This window comes from Ambystoma mexicanum, chromosome 7q, assembly GCF_040938575.1.
Source record: "Ambystoma mexicanum isolate Mex_15411 chromosome 7q, UKY_AmexF1_1, whole genome shotgun sequence".
In the NCBI taxonomy this organism is placed as follows: domain Eukaryota; kingdom Metazoa; phylum Chordata; class Amphibia; order Caudata; family Ambystomatidae; genus Ambystoma; species Ambystoma mexicanum.
The window spans coordinates 118,734,768-118,754,021 of record NC_090941.1 but is presented as its reverse complement, the minus strand read 5'-3'; the positions used below and the strand labels follow the sequence as shown (position 1 = coordinate 118,754,021).

General features: G+C 46.7%; 1 protein-coding gene across 1 annotated transcript in view; it reads right to left on the bottom strand.

Annotated features, from left to right (window-relative positions):
• Positions 1-355: 355 nt before the first annotated feature.
• The window catches only part of WWC3 (WWC family member 3), a gene marked incomplete at its 5' end in the record, with an annotated part of 1,141,234 nt that continues 1,122,335 nt past the window's right edge, over positions 356-19,254 (bottom strand). The window contains 2 exons of the mRNA XM_069639076.1: positions 356-1,064; positions 13,016-13,143. Of these exons, the coding sequence (XP_069495177.1) occupies positions 998-1,064; positions 13,016-13,143 (195 nt within the window). The remainder of the gene's footprint in view (positions 1,065-13,015; positions 13,144-19,254) is intronic.

Here is a 19,254-nt window from a genome sequence, read left to right as displayed (position 1 = left end):
GCCAATGCCCAGTTTGCCCGTGCCTAGAAACGGGCCTGATCAGGAGTTACCAAACTATGGCGCTTCATTATATTTTGGACTAAGACTCCCATGAAAACTCAGCATTGATTATGCCGACTAGGGCTAATTGGAGGTGTAGTCCAAAACATCCAGGGAGCCAAACGTTCCTGTTCCATGTCGTTTCCCACTGACAAAAAGCTTACCAATTGTGTACAGCTCCCAACATTTGAGTTTGTGCGGACATCGATTTCCTTTTCCTATGCCACATGCTGAGGTTACCAACAACAGCTCATTATCAGTAGACACATTAAGATATCTCTTACCCGCAAATAGACCAGACACAGTGAATCACATCTGCGATATTAAATGTTTTAATCCATATTAAATGCATTGCCCATGATAATATCTTAATGGTACAGAAACTGTGATCAAAAATATAACGTACATAAAGGCACATATAAAGATTAAGAAGTTAAAGCTGATAAAAGTGACAGTAAGTACATAGTATTTTCAGTTCAGGTATCAGAAACAAAACCAGCCCAATGGTTCCATTCAACTGCATGACAAAATACTGAAGAGCATAATTTTATCATTACGTCTAGATTTTCCTTCAAGGAAAAAAAGTACTATAAATAAGTTACAATACAGTGAATTTACCTGAACTCACTTTGTTTCTGCCTTCCAGCCTTTATTTAGTCACATAAAACAGCATAAAAACTGTACACACTCTTGAACAAGATAGTCAATCTTTTATAAAATAAGTTGTTTTCGAAGATGTCAATGTCACAACAAGGAAAAACCAAGCCTCGTTGCAGTCACTAGTATAATAAAATATATATTTATATATATGCATACGTTTGTTTATTTTTTACAAAACATGTATATTAATTGCTTTTGCGCAAACCATTTTTCTTTTAAAAAGATGAATTTAACTAGTCTAATAACTTCATGAAAATACAACAGGCGGATAAATACTTCATGTTTGTGACATAGTGAGTCACACATCATCAGCTGGCAGAGGAGGTATGTTGATTCTTGGTCTTGTAAAAAACGCCATCTTCTCCCTGATGAGTCAGAGAACAAGTGATCAGAGAAAAAAATGCAAAGAATAATCAGCATTTAGAGATATTACATCCTGGCTGCCATCAGCAATGTCTTGTGCCAGACGTCGAGGAACATTTTGGACCACCACCAATGGCACAAAAGTAATGATATGTTAAGATACTGAACGTTCCCACTGAGATTTCTTTTTAGTATTCAACATTTTATTTTACTTAACTGTTAGAAGTAATATAATGTCACAAATGTTACTCACCTATTAATAGTCTTTTAGTACTTGTATCTGTCTGAAGTCACATAACATGTTCTGTCATCTAGTGGTAGATATAGTATGTTATTTGGCATTTATAAGGCTCTCTATATATCATTGGTATGACATCAAAGCGCTGTGTGTTGAACGCCCTTGGGGACCGTAGTCCAGGTCAGTCGAGAGAGTAGGGTATAATAGGGTGCTTGGGTGCACTCAAAAATGTGAGCAGCTATTGCCTGATGGCAGCTGCATCCTTAACATTGGCACATCCCGATTGGCCCAGCCCTCGTCTGTGTGGGGGCTCTGGTCTCTGGCACTGCCTGCGAGCGCCTTCTTACACCAAGGCTGCACAGGTGAGCGTTCCAGCAACAAGGACCCCCTTGGGCCTTGTTTGCGACCTTTTTCAAGTAATTTCGGGCTCCTACAGGCCCCCGAGCCGTGTAGTTCGGCCAGACCCTCTCCAGCCCCCAATCCACTAACCCTCCCATCCATCCATCCGCCTTCCTCTTCCCTGATTGGCCCAGCCCTCGTCTGTGTGGGGCTCTGGTCTCCGGCACTGCCTGGGAGCACCTTCTTATACCAAGGCTGCCCAGGTAAGTGATTCAGAGTGTTGCCCCTATCAGATGCTGCTATCTGGTATATTTATGTGTATATGGCGAAGGCCCGAGGCCCCTAGTAAACCCTCTCCCAACCCGCGCCCTCTTCCTGCCTCTCCTTCCCTCCCGCCTCCTGTCCCACCCCCGCCCCCTGCATCCCATTGGCACTCTCAGCCCTCATCACCGCTACTCCCAGGGCAGCCCTCTGCCCGTGCAGCCCTGCGGCTAAGGGCCCTAAGGCCAAGGGCGGCTCCAACAGAGGCGACTCCAAGAGGTGTCAGCAGGTGTCCGCAGGGGAAGCAGTGACCAGCCGTCAACCATCAACTACAAGGACCAATACGGTAGGAGTGGCCGGGGTCAGGTGTAAGGGCAACCACCCTACCCCAGATTCCAAACCACTTAAACACATAATAAATAAGGTGATTAATCCCGACTGCATCCCTTTCACCCTGAAAAGAAATGTAATCATTACTCAAGACTGTACAAATCGAAACAGCTAGGCACAGACCCCACCACCTCTATATAGTCCTTTACAGCTCTTTCAAATCCAACAGGGCCGCTGTGTCCAAATTTGAACTGTGTGATAGCTAGATTGCATTGATAGGCCTCTCTCCCACTATACAGATCTCAAATTTAGTAGGGGTCTCTGTGTCCAAATTGCATTCTGCATTGTGCCATATCTAGAACGCTTTGACAGGCCTCTCTCAAATCCAACAGGGCCTCTGTGTCCAAATGTTCAATATGTGATAGCTAGATTGCATTGATAGGCCTCTCTCCCACTATACAGGTCTCTCAAATTTAGCAAGGGTCTCTGTGTCCAAATTGGATTGTGTGATATGTAGATTACATTGATAGGTCTCTCTCCCACTATACAGGTCTCTCAAGCTTGGTAGGGGTTCCAGTTCTAGATTGCATAGCATAATATTCAGATCTCATTGACATATGCTTAGACAGGTCTCCCAAACCCCGCTGATATCCTCCTTAAACCCTCACTGTTTGCTCACTGCAGTGAACCACGGAGACGGACACTAAAGAGAGCCACTGAGAACACCTAACGATATAACCCCTAATCCACCTCCCCTACCCCTCTCTGGACAGCAACTGAACGAGCCGACAACATCAGCCGGAAATACCACCCACAGACAGAGACCTAAAGGTTAGCGGACATCCCTCCACCACAAGACAACCAGACCTAAGCAGAACCAACTGCACATCAGCAAACAAATAAAGACTAAACAACCTCTTACAATGCCGCACAAACGACCCATCCCGAGAGAAAGAAAAATAGAAGCAGCAACAAACAGTCCGGAACAGCAACAAAGAACCACAACTACAGAACACACCCCCGAAGTCAGGAACAAGAATAGAACCAACACTGAGAGAATAGACTAATGCCTCTACTTAACTCCTTACCTCGCCGACCACGGGTCACCAGAGCAAACTAACCCAACGCTAGAAGCCGCAACATCAAACTACCCCACACAATCACGCAGAAGGATGAATAACGCAAGAAACAACAAACATACCTCCGATGCGATAACACCTTTCATCACCAAAGCAAGAAGAACTTCCAATCGACAACCACAACTCATGGAAGACGAACCTGATGAAAACAAAAACCCAAGACAGAACATAGAAGAACTTTTCTAAAATGCTGACACCCCAAAACCCACACCTCAGCAAGAGTTCGACCAGGAAGGAAACCCCAACAAGAAAGTCCAACCCGAACGACACCCCCAAACTCCACTGCAATCTTATAAACGCAAGATCCATGTCAAAACACTCAACAGAGATCTTCGACCTACTCGATGACAACGGCATTGACATCCTGTTCATCACAGAAACATAGCTGGACGACAACTACAAAATCACACTCCAAAGCTGCCTTCCAACCAACTTCAAATGCCTCCAAATAAACACGAAAATCAAAAAAGGAGGAGGCATTGCAATAGCATTTAAAGGACATCTGAAAATAGAAACAGATTAACCGCTCAACATCGCCAACTGTGAAACCATGGTAATACACCTAACAGCAAGCCCAAAAACCAACGTCACATTCATCCTGGTGTACAGACCACCGACATATGATGCAACCTTTGTCGACAACTTCATAGAAGCCACCACAAATATAGCCATCAACCACAAACACCTAATCATCCTGGGGGACTCCAACATCTGGTTTGAAGACAGTCACGCCAACTCCCTAAACTCACTGACTGAACAACTCACTACCATGAAACTACGACAACTAGTCAAAGGGGCAACACACTCGGCAGGACACACCCTCGACGCAATCTTCGCTGAGGAAAAACTCATCACCATGGCACCGCCAATACAAATACTGTTGAGCGACCATCTCATCATCCCATTTGTGATCGCTCTGCCTAGTCAAGTCTGCATCCAACCTCCTAAACTCACAACCACCTCAAAAAGAAACTGGAAACAAGTCAAAGAAAGCAACCTATTCGAACAACTGGAATTAACCAAACCGTCAACTACAGAACTACAGAACTACAGGTAACTGACCTAGACGGGAAAGCGGAGCTACTACACAAATGGATCCCAGACGCAATCGACAAAATCGCCCCAGAAAAACCATTCACCCCATCAAAACAAATAAATGGAACTGGAATGGAGAAAAGAATACAACCCGGATAAAAATACACTGTTCCAGAGACAAATCCGCACATACAAGAAGGAAATTCAAAAGGCGAAGAAAAGGCATTATGATGACAGAATCACCAATGCCGCCAACACACAAAAAGAAATGTTTAACATCATTAAAGAGATGAAAAACCCACCTGGCTGCGACAACACCCCAACCCCCTCAGATAAACTATGCAACGGCCTGGCAGACCACTTAAATAAATAAATCAATGACATACGACAATCCATACAAAACATACCAACCGACCACAATACACATGCAAAGCAAACCCATCACAGAAGCTCAGCACAAACTCAAAAACGTTCCTGAAATATCAGCAGAGGCATTCGCATTGCTGGTAAAACAGCAAGAAAGCTGGATCACCCATGGATCCCTGTCCCCCGGACATCTTCAAATCAATTCTCGCACAAGGAACGCCAGCAGAATACTACAGAAACCGTATGAACCTTTCTCTAGCAACAGGAACTGTACCAAAGATCTTCAAATCAGCATATATCAAACCACTTCTGAAAAACACAAGTGGCGACACAGAAGACCTCTCCAACTACAGGCCAATTTCAACCATTCCCTACCTGGCAAAACTCCTGGAAACCTATGTATATAAACAAACCCAAGAATACATAGAAAAACACCAACTGCTGGATCAAGCTCAAGCCGGTTTCAGACCCGCAAGAGCAACGGAAACAGCACTACTATCCATCTGGGAAGACCTAAAATCCAACGCAGACTCAAACACAACTTAAGCCCTCATTCTACTCGACCTCTACGCAGCCTTCGACACTGTTAGTTATGACACCCTAACCAAAAGACTAGAAGACATAGGCATAACAGACACAGCACTACTCTGGACTAAATCATTCCTAGCAGACAGAACAGAACCCGTATAGATTAAACCCTTCAAATCCGCTCCAAACGTTAACGACGGTGGAGTGCCACAAGGATCCTCACTATCACCACTGTACTTCAACATCTACCAAACTCCGGTTATCCGAATCTTCAAAAAGTACAACATCACATGTTACAACTACGCAGATGATACCCAAATCGTCACACAAAATCAATGACACCCAAGCTGATCATTCAACCCTAATCAAGTGCCTAAAAGAAGTCTTCAACTGAATGGCTGCCAACAACCTGAAAATCAATCCAGGAAAGACAGAAATCATGTTCATATCCAAAGACCAAGAGAACGAAATCACCATCCCGTGGCCAACGGAAATCGGAACCGCACCATCACCATCTAAGGTAGTAAAAAATCTGGGAGTCCTGATGGACAACACCCTAACCTTAGTACCACAAGTAAACCCAACAGTCAAGAAATGTTTCTTCCTCCTCCACACAGCAAGAAGAATCCTACCTTTCCTCTCCTTCACGCACAAAACACTCACTATCGTCATCCTCATCATGTCAAGTATCGACTATGCAAACAGCCTCTACCTCGGAATTCCAGAATACCTCCTGAAGAAACTACAACGGATCCAGAATGCAGCAGCCAGACTACTCCTCAAACTATCAAGAAAAGAAAACATCACCCCTGCCTTAAAAACACTACATTGGCTCCCAGTAAAACATTGCATCACCTTCAAAACAATGTGCATAACACACAGGGCAATCAGTGGACAGGGAGCAGAATTTCTACAAAAGAAAATCTACAAACCAACAAGACCCCTCAGGTCAAGCAACAAAATCCGCCTGGAACCTAAACCATACATCAAGAAGAAACGGGGAGGCACCTCCTTCTACCACTTAATCGCAAAACCCTGGAACAACATCCCAAAAGACATAAGAAACACCAAAAATCACCTAAAATTTAGGAAATTACCAAAAGCCTGGCTCTTCAACACCACAGACTCAAACTGAAAACCGAATCGGAAAGGAAAGGGATGAATGAACTGGACTCGGACAACCCCCAGTACAGGCGGTGGACATCTGCCGATGTGAAGAAGCTCCCAGGGCACCTGGACGAAGAACGCCGGTTAGAGGGGAACACAGGCGACACCCAAACTGAGACGGAATCAACTTCCCACCCAACAACTGCATTTGTCCGTAAGTTGCCACCGCACCGGGTACCACAGTATAGTGGAATTATCGGGATATTAGCAATCACCACAATATTTGAGCTGTGGACATGGGCCAGTGCGCTAGCCGTATGAGTGGGAAGGGAAGACTGGGGGAGGAGGAGGCCAGATTTGAAAGGGACCTCGAAGGCCGGACGGCCCAAGATCTAGACAGAGGCAGAGGGGCGCCCCCGGACCCTACCTGGGGAAATTACAGAAGCCCAGCGCCTCAATTCAGGATAAAGATGCCAACTAACCAATTGCCCTAACAATTTCCTCCTCTGCATAGACCTCTCAAACTCCAAACCAAACCCAACCACAAACCTACAGCAAAACAAACCGCAAAAACTTCACTACATTGCAACAACAAAACAAAAAACACACAGACTCGCACAATAGTACACGACGGCCGCAAAACATCCCAGGCACAGCCAACAGACCCACCGGGCTGAGGCCGCCAACAGCACATCACTGCTCGCTTGCACTTTTCCAGCTACTTCCCACTAACCACCTTTCCCTTCCTCTTTTAGAGCCGCCAGAGCGTCAGGGGACCACTCCGGTGGTGATAGTGCGCGGTACAAATGTCCTTTAACATTAACATTTAAAATTAGGTGTGGTGATATTAAGATCAGTTGAATGTGTGTAGTCTGGAGGTTGGTCTCCGAGACTGGATTCTGGCAGTGTTAGGCCTGTTCTGGACGCTTATGTGTGCAGCTAGGCTGATTTACGTGGGGTATAGCTGTGTGCGTTCTAGCAGGGTGTTTGAGGTGTTCGTGGAGTATTGTTCGTATGTGAGAAGCTAGGCAGAAATTGATTCAGGTGTGTAGCTGCGCTCTATTGTGTGTTGCTGTAGAGTAGAGAGTAAGCATAGCCATAGGAGAGGTGAGTCAGGAGTGGAGGATTTATTCTTACGAGCCCATTGTTTGGATTTCATTTGCGCATTTTGCAATATCTTGCGTCTAGATAGACTCAGTCACGTATTAGTAGCTTTCAGTGGTGTCATTGCTCGGTATCTCCTCGAACATTTGTCCACAGGTTGCAAGGTGTCAGCGGACCTAGATGGTCTTAATCTGGATTTTGGAAAGAGACAGATTTTTAGAGCTTTGCGGAAGGCCATGTTGTCTTGAGTGTATTGAATGTGTGGGGGGAGGGAGTTCCACAGGGATGGAGCAAAGGTTGAGAAGGCGGATCCTCCAATCTTGTCTGAATTGGAGGTTGGAATCACTAGTAAGAGGGCAGAGCTTGATCTTAGAGTGCGTGATGGGAGGTAGGGTGTCATTTTCTTGTAGGTATGTTGGGCTGGTCTTGTGCACTGCTTGGTGAGTTATGCATAGGGTTTTGAAGGTGGCCCAGCGTCCGACAGTGAGCCAATGGAGGGTGCAGAGAGCAGGGGAGATGTATTCTCTGTGTCTCAGAGCTAGAAGGAGTTTGGCAGCAGCGTTTTGGACTCTGGAGTTTCTTAAATTGGTATGCCGGAGCTCCCAGGTATAAGGCGTTGGCATAGTCCAGTCTCGTCATAACAATAGACATTACAGCGGCTAGTCTGGTGGGATAGGTGAGGTAAGGGAAAATGTATCTAAGGAGTTTGAGGTGTTAGCGACAGGATTTTGATACATTACTGATCTGACGGGAGAGGGTTAGGCCTGAGTCCATAGTGCAGCCAAGGTTGACTATTTTCGAAAGGGGGGTGGGAGGGTCCCAAGGGAGGTGGGCCATGGGAGTGGTTGTGGGAGAAGGGCGATTTCTGGTCATCCATCGGTCAATATCACTGAGGCATGATTCAAGGTTGGGACGTGGGCTGGTGCTGGTTTTAGGAATTCTTAGGCTAATTTGGTTATTGCCTGCGTAGTTGTAGCAGGAGAGGTTGCGCATGTAGACGATTCCTGGTAGAGTGGTCAGATAGAGATTGAAAAGGAGAGCAGAGAGGCAGGCGCCTTGGGGTACTCCAGTATTCACAGCGCAAGCAGTTGAGACAAAAGGGGAGAGGAAGGCGATTTGTTTCCTGTTTCTGAGGAAAGCGGCAATCCATTTGAGTACCGAGCCACGGATTCCTAGGGAGAGGAGGCGGTCAAGGAGGATTGAATGGTTAACGGTGTCAAAGGCTGCTGACCGGTCAATGAGAATCAGTGCTGCGCAACCATCAGAGTCTGCCGTGACTTTGAGATCATCCCAGATCGAGATCAGAGTGGTTTCTGTTCCATGGCGTGGTCTGAAGCCTGATTATGCGGGGTCGGGTAGTTTGTTGGATTCTACGAAAGAGTTGAGCTGGGAGTAGGCAGCCCAGTCAATGAGTTTCACTAGAAATCTGGCGATGGGCCTGTAATTCTTCGGATCAGTGAGGTTGAGGAATGCCTTTTTTAGAAGCAGTTTGACATGTGCTATTTTAAAGGGTTCTGGAAAGGTGCCAGAGGTGAGGCTGTCGTTTAGTATGGATCTTGCATGTTCTCATGCGCAAGTAGAGGAGAATATTTCTTTCAGAAGAGAGGCGGGCAGGGGTTGAGGGGGGAGCCGGAGGGTCTGCTGCTGGATAGGTCTAGGAACTCGTCTCTCGAGATGGGTTGGAAAGAGTCGAAGGTTGGCATAGTGGTCATCAGGCGATGGGATCGGGAGGGGTAGGTGTTGGGCAGAGGGTGAGGGTGGAAAGTTTGGTGTTAAGGGTGGCCATCCTGTCAAGTGCTGTGTTGTAAAAATAAAGCGATAGTGAGTCACAGAGCGTTTTTGTCAGAGTGGTTTGGGCAGAGGTGCAAGTAGGTTTTACGATTGCCAAGATGATCTAGTGAGTTCTTTGCTGCTGCTACCACAGTTCAAAATGTGCTTATTGTAATCTAAGCCTTTCGGATCTCGGTTTTGCAATTACAGTGATGGAAGGCGAACATAGATCTATAGAGATTGGTTTTAGATGCTCGCCATTTAGGGTCAAGATAGTTATTTAGGTTTTTGAAAGTCTTTAGGTGGGGTGTGAACTATTTGGGGGGCGGTCCTTTGCAAGGGGCTGTGTGCGTGAGAGGAATTAGTGATTCTTTAAGCCAGGAGTCAAAGTATTCAATGGTTATGGGTCTACCACAGGTCAGCGTCGCTGGGGGACAGAGAAGCAGGGCTTTGGCCAGGTCGGGGAGTGGAGTACCTTGACTTTGTTCCAGCATTGGTGATCAGAAGCGAGGGAAGGGGGAAGCAGTGGGAGGAGGGGCTGGTGTGCGGATAGAGAAAGGGATGGCAGGGTGGTAGGATTGGTCTGAGTGGATGAGACTGACAAAGAGGGATTGTGGGGGGTCTGGATGTATGTGCACTTTGAGGGTTGGGTGAGTGGTGGAGCGAGAAAAGTAGGTGGGCAGTGGTAGGCATGAGAGATGTGGTGGGGGAGGTCAGGGGATGGGCGAGTGGTGCAATTGTGGTGTGAGAGGTTAGGCGAGTTGTTTCTGGTTCGGTTCTGGCAGGAGCTGGGGGTTGTGGTATACTGGGTGAGAAATCGAGAGCAAGGGAGTGTAGACCGGGAGAGGGGGGAAGCATCTGGAGGTAGGCGTGGGAAAGGATGGGAGGTTGGACCGATGGAGAAGTGGTGCGGTATGAAGCGTCGAGTGTGAGAGCCGGTCACTGTGCGCATTTTGTGAGATTGGGTGCCAGAGGCGTGTGAGAGAGGGTCAGAGGGAGAAGAGGATGAAACGACTGTTCTGGAGAGGTCCAAAATATCATGGTTTACTTCTTTAGAAGTAATAGTTGGAGTCGATGGGGGCATTCCAGTCACAGTATCACTACGCTAGGTATGCATAGGCTGGTAAAATAGCTCAGCGGGTTGAGCGCTCTCTGCTGCGATCTTAGCGTGATCTGCAGGTTCAAATCCCGGCAAGGCCAACTCAGCCTTTCATCCTTCCGAGGTCGATAAATGAGTACCAATTTCAGTTGGGTGATATTGTATGTAAATATGTGCTCTGTAAAGCGCTTTGGATTAAGGCGCTATATAAATAACGCATCATTATGCCCCGTGGTGCTTACGCCCTCACACTATTTTCCGTGCAGAGTAGTGAGAGCGTTGCTGTTTTATAGTTTCAGAACGTGAGAGCCCCCAGTATCGAGGTCAGTCTGCATGCACATGTGACTAAATGCATACAGGCACCAGAAAAATAATAACTACGTAAGTAACATTCTGTTTAGATTCACATTCAGTGCATAGATTCCATTTGATGGTGGGTGTGCAGGTGGCACTACTGAAACTAAATTACTTAAAACCTCTCGTCTCACTTGCGCAGCTGCCTTTGAGTGCCTTGTCTTGGGAGGATAGCCCAGGGGCAACGTGCTCGTCTTGGAAGCAAGACGACACGGAGCAACTCAGGTTCGATCCCCAGGTCCGTGCTTAGAAACCTCTGGGTATTAAGCGCGTTATAAATAACCTATCATGTCATGAGTGTCAATACAGTATGTATTTGTGAAAGTATGCATGGAAGTACATGTTGCCGTTTTGTAGATATCCAGCGGGATATTAGACATAACACCAGTGCAGCCCCTGTACCTCTGTTAAAATGAGCCCTTTGCTTGTCTTCAACACTCTTTTGGGTTAGACTAGATCATTCTTGGATGCTTGCTTTAACTGACTTCACTGACAAACCTGCCCTCCTGACCGGTTCCAAAAGACACAAAAAACAGACTTTTCTGTGTAGCCTTTCTTCTATCCATAGGGAACATTTGCCGCTCTGTGCATCAAGGGAGTGTAAAGATGTTTTCCACTTGTGTTGGTCTTTGAAACAATGCCAGTAACTCAATGGATTGATTTACATAAAACTTGGACACGTATTTTGATGAGAAACGCAGATGTGTCACTTTATCTTTGTGGATAGTAACACATGGTTCATTCACTGATGAAGCCTACAGTTTGCTTTACAGGGGATAACAATGGGGAACGCTACTTTTTATGTAAGGTGTTTAAGGGAGCACTTGCAAATTTGGTTAAAACGGTGGAAGCATAAACCCATGCAACAAAGTATTTAGGTGCCACCCGGGAACTGTTCTGACTAATGGTGGATGTATTCCTTTGACCCCTTCCATGAAAGCTTTTATGACTGGCACTCTCCATCATGAAAATGTGTGCTGTGAAATGGTGTATGCTAATGCACCCAATATCTTCAGCCCTGAATCAAAGAGATAAAGTCAATATGTAACCACGTTTTGCGGTGTGCGGTCTATTAGACTGATTGAGAGTTTGCCACACACCAAATGACAAAACGCTTCCACTTACTGAAGCGGCAGGTTTGTGCGTTTGATTTGTGTGCCTTTGTTAATATGGAGTGCGAGTGCTGTGATCACAGGCATTCTATAAGTTAGATACACCATAAAAGATTTTGGATATGTTGCCGACTACTAGATGGCAATATCATGCACAGTACACATCTATAAGAAATGAATGTTGCAAACCTAAAGATCCACCACAAATTCTGAATGTTGAAGATCTGCGAGTTGTCAGAGTTTCAATGACAATCCTGTTAATAAACGACAGGGCAATTCACGAAGCATTTTAGTAACAGTAAACGCAGTTGTGGCCAAGTAAATTGCAACTAGCGCAGATTGTACTTGTTTCACAAAACTGTAATAAAAAGGGTGGGGTGGCCGGGAGCAATATACAACAAGAAACCCTGCCTGTTAATGAGCGGGTTTTGGGTGTACTGTCAGACACTCCCACTAGGCATATAAGAAATAGATGTTTAGAGTGGTTGGGAAGGTCTGGGTGTTAATGAGGGACACAAATCCACACACACTCTAAATTGATTCACAATAAAGGGAATTAATGTAGCAACATACTCCTATTTTGAAACTTTACATTTTTTTGCTCCAGAAAGTGGCTCACTTTTCGCAACATTCACCTGTTTCATTGATAAAAGTCAAAAGAAATATAATACAAAGTCACTTTTCACCTTCACAGATGGGTACCTTGTTTCCTTATTCTTTTGTGGCAAATATATTTGTGGGTCCAAGAAAAGGTGGGGAAAACTGCATGTGCCACCTGTGTGATTCTATTTGGATCGACATGAGTGCAGAATTTATGGGTGGCCACAGAAGCAATTGCACCGAGCACAAAAGCAATATTTAGTGACTTGCTCCAACCAACTTTACATTTTAACACACAGAACCTTTATTTAAAAAGCTGAAGTAAAAGTTTGTATTTTTTCTGATGAAAATCTAAATATGCACAAGTCATGCTTTTATCCTGATTGAAATGTACAACGCATTAACAAAAGGCTCCATGTTGTACAAGATATTGGGGCAAAGTACTATTTCGAATGCATGATCAGTGGAGTTTTTTTCTCAACACATTAATCACAAGATGGTTCATGACAAAAGGAAAAAAAAAACAGAAAAGTGATCTCTTCAATTTTCCAAACCCCGTGCTTACACGTACCTAAAGGTCTGCACCTGAACAGGCTCCTTCTGATTTTGACCACGCAGCTGGTAAACCTCTTTGGATGCTTTCTTTAGCATTTTTTCTGCTGCATGTTCTTGACATTGCTCAAGTTTGGTCTGTCTTGTCTGCCAAAAGAAAAAATATGATAAATTCAATGGACAAAAAAAGCTTTACTCCGCTGTAGATTTAGGCTTCCCTATCCTCTTGGGCAACTGAATATTATTCAGATTCTTACTCAAAGGATCTTTCCCCATCCTCATGCTTTTCTTACCACAAGTCTACCCCACTGCTACTTATTCCTGCCTCTCTCAGACTTCGTTTTCTTTGCCCACCAATAAGAAAACAATGTTTTCGTCAGCCAGGCCATGGCGCTTAACGGTGCAGTAATTATATAACACAGAAAGCTAATCCCAGACATGCCCAAAAGAGGGAGAGATGCTTCCTCTGTCTGGCAACAACATTGTACATTTATATAAAGAAGAGAAAAGAGACCATGTTAAAAGTAATTTTAGTCAATCTCTAATTCCTCCGTTATCAAAAAGATGCTATGTTAAGAAGAAATGGACACCATAGCATATACACAATATAAATAATTAAATGTTATTTCAATTTCATTTCATAGAGGGTAGCCAGAATGAAGGGAGGAAACAGGGAACAGGAGTCCCGATAGGAAGGATCTCAGTCTTGCTGCCATTGAGACTGAGATCATTAGATGTGCACCAAGACTGGATAGCGGACAGGCAATCAGGAACGACAGAGGAAGTAGGAACAGAGGCAAAAGGGAGTTGGAAGAAAAGTTGGGTGTCATGCACTGGAAATGCGGGCAGAAGGTGTAGATCAGGTGAGCATGAGGGGCGAGATAAAGAGCCAAGGCGAAAGGATAGAGCCCTGAGGAATGCCACAAGTGGAGATAGAGGTGACAGGAGCAGAAGGAACCCAGGATCACTTGGGAGGGACGGTAAGTGAGGAAGGAGGTCAACCAGTCCAGTGCCCGGCATGAGATACCAAGGGTATCATGGATCCACTTTAGGAGGATGGAGTGGTTGACCGTGTCAAAGGCAGAGGAGAGACTGAGTAGAATGAGAACAGCGGGTGAGTTACAATCAAGAGATGCAAGCAATTCATCACAAGTGTTCTGGAGAGCAGTTTCCCTGCCTCTGGATGCTCAGAATCCAGATTGATGGCCGTGCAAGCAACCCACGAGCTCAGTATGCAGGGTCAGTTGGGGGGAGACCAACTTCTCCAGGAGTTTCCCAAGGAAGGGCGTGATAGAGATGGGGTGGTAGTTAGCCAGACACAAGGGGTCAGCAGAAGGCTTTTTCAGGAGAGGGTGCACAAGGGAGTGCTTGAGAGAAGAGGGAAAAGAAGCAGATGCAACAGAGTGGTTGCAGAAATCAGCGAGTGCTGGGGCAAGGGAACAGATGTTATGTTACTAGAATTTATTAAGTGCAGCGGTCGCCCGATGGCATTTTAGCACTAAGAGACAAAAAGTAGCCAGCATAGACAGGGTCAATTACATTTATAAAAGAAGAGTCTTCGGGGATTGGCGAAAGTAGAGGTGATTAGTCATCGCGCGAAGGGAGAATGGGAGAGAGTTTAGGGCCTTTGCTGCAGAAACAGAGAATGCGCAACCGCCTATCCGGGAATATTTTATCCGGGGGAAATTAATCATTGGCGAAGACAGAGCGAAGTGCTCTGGAGGGGACATGACACAGTTTTCTTCTGGTGATATTCAGGCCCCAGTCTGTAACAAGCTCTATGGACAATACACAGAGATTTGAACACCAAATGCTTTCCAACAGGGAGCCAGTGCAGCGGACATAGAAGGGAAGTCATGTGAGAACCAAAAAGGGGAGGTGAGCACAGCTCGGCAGCCATATTCTGCAACAGCTGGAGTTGACGAATCAAAAAGGCAGGTTGAGCCAATAGTCTATACTGCTTATGACTGGAGCAGATAAAACAGGAGCATGAAATTGAGAGGGAATAAATAGCAGGACTTTACGGAGGGTTCTTAACTTGAGATGGCCAGCCTGACAAACAGCTGCCACCTGGTCAGACATTGACAGGGATGCCTGCATTTCTTTCACCACAGTAGCTGCCCTGGACAGGATCCAAATCTAGCAGGCCAGAAGTGAGGGGTCCAGAACAAAGAATGGGAGACAGATCCAACTATCAGCACCTCTGTCTCATCAGCATTCAATTTCAGCCTGTTCCTGGTCATCCATCCACCCTCGGCCAGTAAGCAGTTTGTAAGCCGAGCAGCCATATCAGTGCAAGACAGATCAAGATGTAGAATAAATTATAAGTTACTCACCGTAGTGACTAAAGTACTCCTAGTCGATATTCCCCTTTCCTCCATACTGTATGGGCATCCCTCGCTAGAGACGGAACCTTTTTCACCAAAAAAAACATCTTCCCCTTTAAATTTAGATGTGTGCCGGGGCGCGGCCCTGGAAGAATGCGCTCCCCTGACTCCACCCGCTGGTGCCACTCCTCAGTCCCCCTTTTTAATTTTTTTTATTGTTGTATTTGTAAAGCGCACTGCAGCCCAAAGGCATCGAGGCACTGTTGCAAGCAGGAGACATAGTTACAGCTTGCGAAAGATTCCTCGTGGGTTACAGAGAGCAGAAACCTAAGCAAAATGCAAGAAAACAGATGCATGTAAAAGTTGCATAATTCACAATACACAGCCACGCATAGGGTTTACAGAGCCTGAGTACATGGATAGACAGGAGATGGGGGGCAACAGGAAATTCTGAAGCCCCTTTATACAAACAAGAGCGTTTTAATGGCTTTCCTGAAGGCAATGTGAGATTCAATGCTCCTTAGGTGCGGAGGAACGGAGTTCCGTTCCATTGAGCCGCAGCAATGAAAGGGAAGCTAGAGCCTCCTGCCCTAGTGTTCAAGGTTTTAGGCATGGTGACCATGTTTGTGTATGCCGTTCTTGTGGGTCTGTCCGAGATGGGTTTAGCAAAACTTTGGGGGAGGTACAGGAAGGCCTTGTTTTGAAGACATTTGTGCGTGATAGTGAGGGATTTGGAGGTGATGCGCTCCTTGATGGGGAGCCAATGGACTAGTCTCCTGGCAACAGAGATATGTTCCCTCCTTGAGATGCCGGTGGCGGCCCAGAGGGCATTGTTCTCTATGGTCTGGAGTTTCCTGATGTTTTTAGCAGAAATTCCTACTAGGAGAGCGTTGCAATAGTCCAACCGGGAACCGATTATGGCTCTTGCTATGGTGAGGCAGTTCTCAGTAGATAGGAAGGGTCTGGCTGCATTGAGCAGTTTTGAGTGGTATGCCGCCAAAGATGCGATCGCGCTGACCTGTCTGCTCATGGTAAGATTGGAATCTAAGACGACACCCAAGGTTTTGACCACCTGCAACACAGGCATACGAGTATTGTCAATGGTAAAGGAGTTTAAGGTTGCCAGAGATCCAATAAGTAACAGTTCAGTTTACTGGCCGTTAAGGCAGAGCCCGTTTTCTGCCATCCACGCTTGAATTTTGGAGCAAATGGAGATTATATTTTCCCCGTCAGCTTTATAGTCACTGGTGAGGGGAATGAGCATAGTTGGTATAGGATATGCCTAACATGTCCATGAAGTTGAATAGTGGCCTCATGAAGAGGTTTGTACAGGGTAGGAGAAATGCAGGAGCCCTGCGGGACACCGCATTTGATCAGGTCTGGGTTGACGCATGCTTGGTCCGAGAAGACTTTCATCACTCTACCGAAGGACGCGATCCAAGCAGTAGCCTTCGGTGAGAAGTTGGCAGAGGATGAGAGTAGGTGGCAGAGGGTATTGTGATCCACCATATCAAAAGCTGCCGATAAGTCGAGTAGTAGGAGGAGTGCCGGTTTACCGGCATCTCTGAGATCATCAATCTGATTCTTAAGGTCTAGAAGTGCGGATTCGGCCCCATGGCCGGGACGGAAACCTGATTGGTGAAGACCCAGAAGATGAATGGCTTCCAGGAAGTTTTGGACCTGCAGAAAGGCTGCTTTGTCCAGGAGTTTCAATAGGAAGGGGACTGTATTAATAGGCATGTAGTCCCTGGGATGGTTGGGTCAAGTGTGGATTTCTTGAAGAGGGCGTACCCAGGCTTCTTTGAGGCATGCCGGGACAAGTCCAGATGTGAAGGAGGAATTGATAAATGCAGTAAGGAAAGGGGCAAGCGTGGAGGCACGTTCTTTGATCAGTTGTACGGGACAAGAGTCCCCCCTAAAGTTGGATGGTTTGATTGTTTTAATGAGGGCGATGACTTCCTGTTCATTCATTTCCTTGAATGAAAAGGGGGGGAAGAGTCATGGGAGGTTATGCAGTGGAGGTCCACCATTTGTTGGCTTGGGGCCTCTTGGTGGGCAATGATTTTGCTTTGCAAGACGTTGAGCTTGTCAAGCATGGCTGCCTGGATACTATTACACCAGTCTGATTTTTTGGAGGTGTCCGGTGGCATGGGGGCTGGTGATTCCAATTCTCTGAAAATAGCAAAGATTTCTCTGGTTCTGGATTTGGCGTTCGCTATCCTAGTGTTAAAAGAAGGAACAAGTTACTTACCTGTAACTGTTGTTCTCCAGCATGGGTCTGGCATGGATTCACATGCTCATGAATATTCCCCGTCGTCAGGCTGGGAATCCTCAGTAAAGAAAAATCAGTATCAGTTTCGTTTCTGATCTGTCTTTCGTAGTAACAACCAATCACTTATCTCTGTCTCATACTGACCACAGCCAATGACTGCCATTCCCCTAAGCCCCGCCTCTGGCAGCCATCTTCAGATTTGGTAGCACGCGAAGTGGCAGTATGACCAAGTGAAGAGCCGCAGAGGGGTAGGCGGGAGGGTTCGCATGTGAATCCATGCCAGACCCATGCTGGAGAACAACAGTTACAGGTAAGTAACTTGTTCCGTCTCCAGCATGGGGTCTGGCATGGATTCACATGTTCATGAATATAAGAATAAATAGCAGTACACACATGCACAACCACGGGGGGTGGCGAAAGGCTCCACATTAAGCAATACAAAAAACTCAACATTAAGCATCTCTTACCTCCTCACCAGGCTCACCTTAAGAGAACAGGTTGCGCAGCACTGCTTGGCAGACCCTGGACTCCTCCCTGGAATCCCGATCGACGCAGTAGAATCTCGTGAAGGTGTGCGTCGACCTCCACGTAGCAGCCCTGCAGATGTCCAGCAGGGGCACACCAGATAAGAACGCCGTAGTAGCAGCGATCGCTCTGGTCGAATGGGCTCTCGGACGGCCTGGCAGCGGTCGGTTAGCCAACCGGTGGCAGTGCATGATGCAGCCGGAGAGCCATCTGGAAATAGACTTCGAGAGAGCCTTCCCTTGATTCACAGGTCCAAAGTTCACAAACAGCTGTGATGTCCTCCGAAAACTCTTCGTGCGGTCCACGTAGAACTTCAGCGCTCTAGCCACATCCAGCGAGTGCAAAGTCCTCTTGGCCGGCCACGAAGGAGACGGGAAGAAAACAGGTAACACGAGGGGCTCGTTAAGATGGAAGTCCAACGGCACCTTGGGCATAAAGGAGGGGTGCGTCCTAAGCACCACCCTCGAGGCATGGAAAGTCAAGTACGGTGCTTTGCAGGATAGGGCCTGGATCTCTCCCACTCGTCGTGCAGAGGTAATGGCCACCAGGAATGCAGTCTTCCACGACACAAACTTCATCGGTGCGGAGTGCATCGGCTCGAATGGGGGCCCCATGAGCCTGGTCAGCACCACGCCGGGGCCAGGGCCTTCACCGGCGGGAACGACCGGAACAGTCCTTTCATAAACTCTTTCACCAGTCGATGGGACCACAGGGACGTAAGTCCTGTGGTTCTGGTATATCTGGAGATCGCCGTCAGATGAATCTTAATGGAGGCATGGGCTAGCCCAGCCTTTGCCAGCAATAGCAGGTACGGCAGCACTTGAGGGGCCGTAATCCGTAGGGGGTTGATCTTCTGTGCTCAGCACCAGATAGAGAACCTCTTCCACTTGTGACCGTAGCATTTGAGAGTCGAGGACGCCCTGGCCTTTGCAAGAACCTCTCTGCAGTCGGCCGGTATATCGTACCCTCCAAACTCTAGCGCTGCAGGAGCCAAGCCTGCAGGTTCAGCGACGCCGGGTCCTGGTGGAAGATGGCGCCTCCTTCTCTGGAGAGAAGATCCGCGTCCGCCGACAGCTTGATGGATGGGGACGTTGACAAGTCCAGAAGGTCCGGGAACCAGATCTGCCTCGGCCT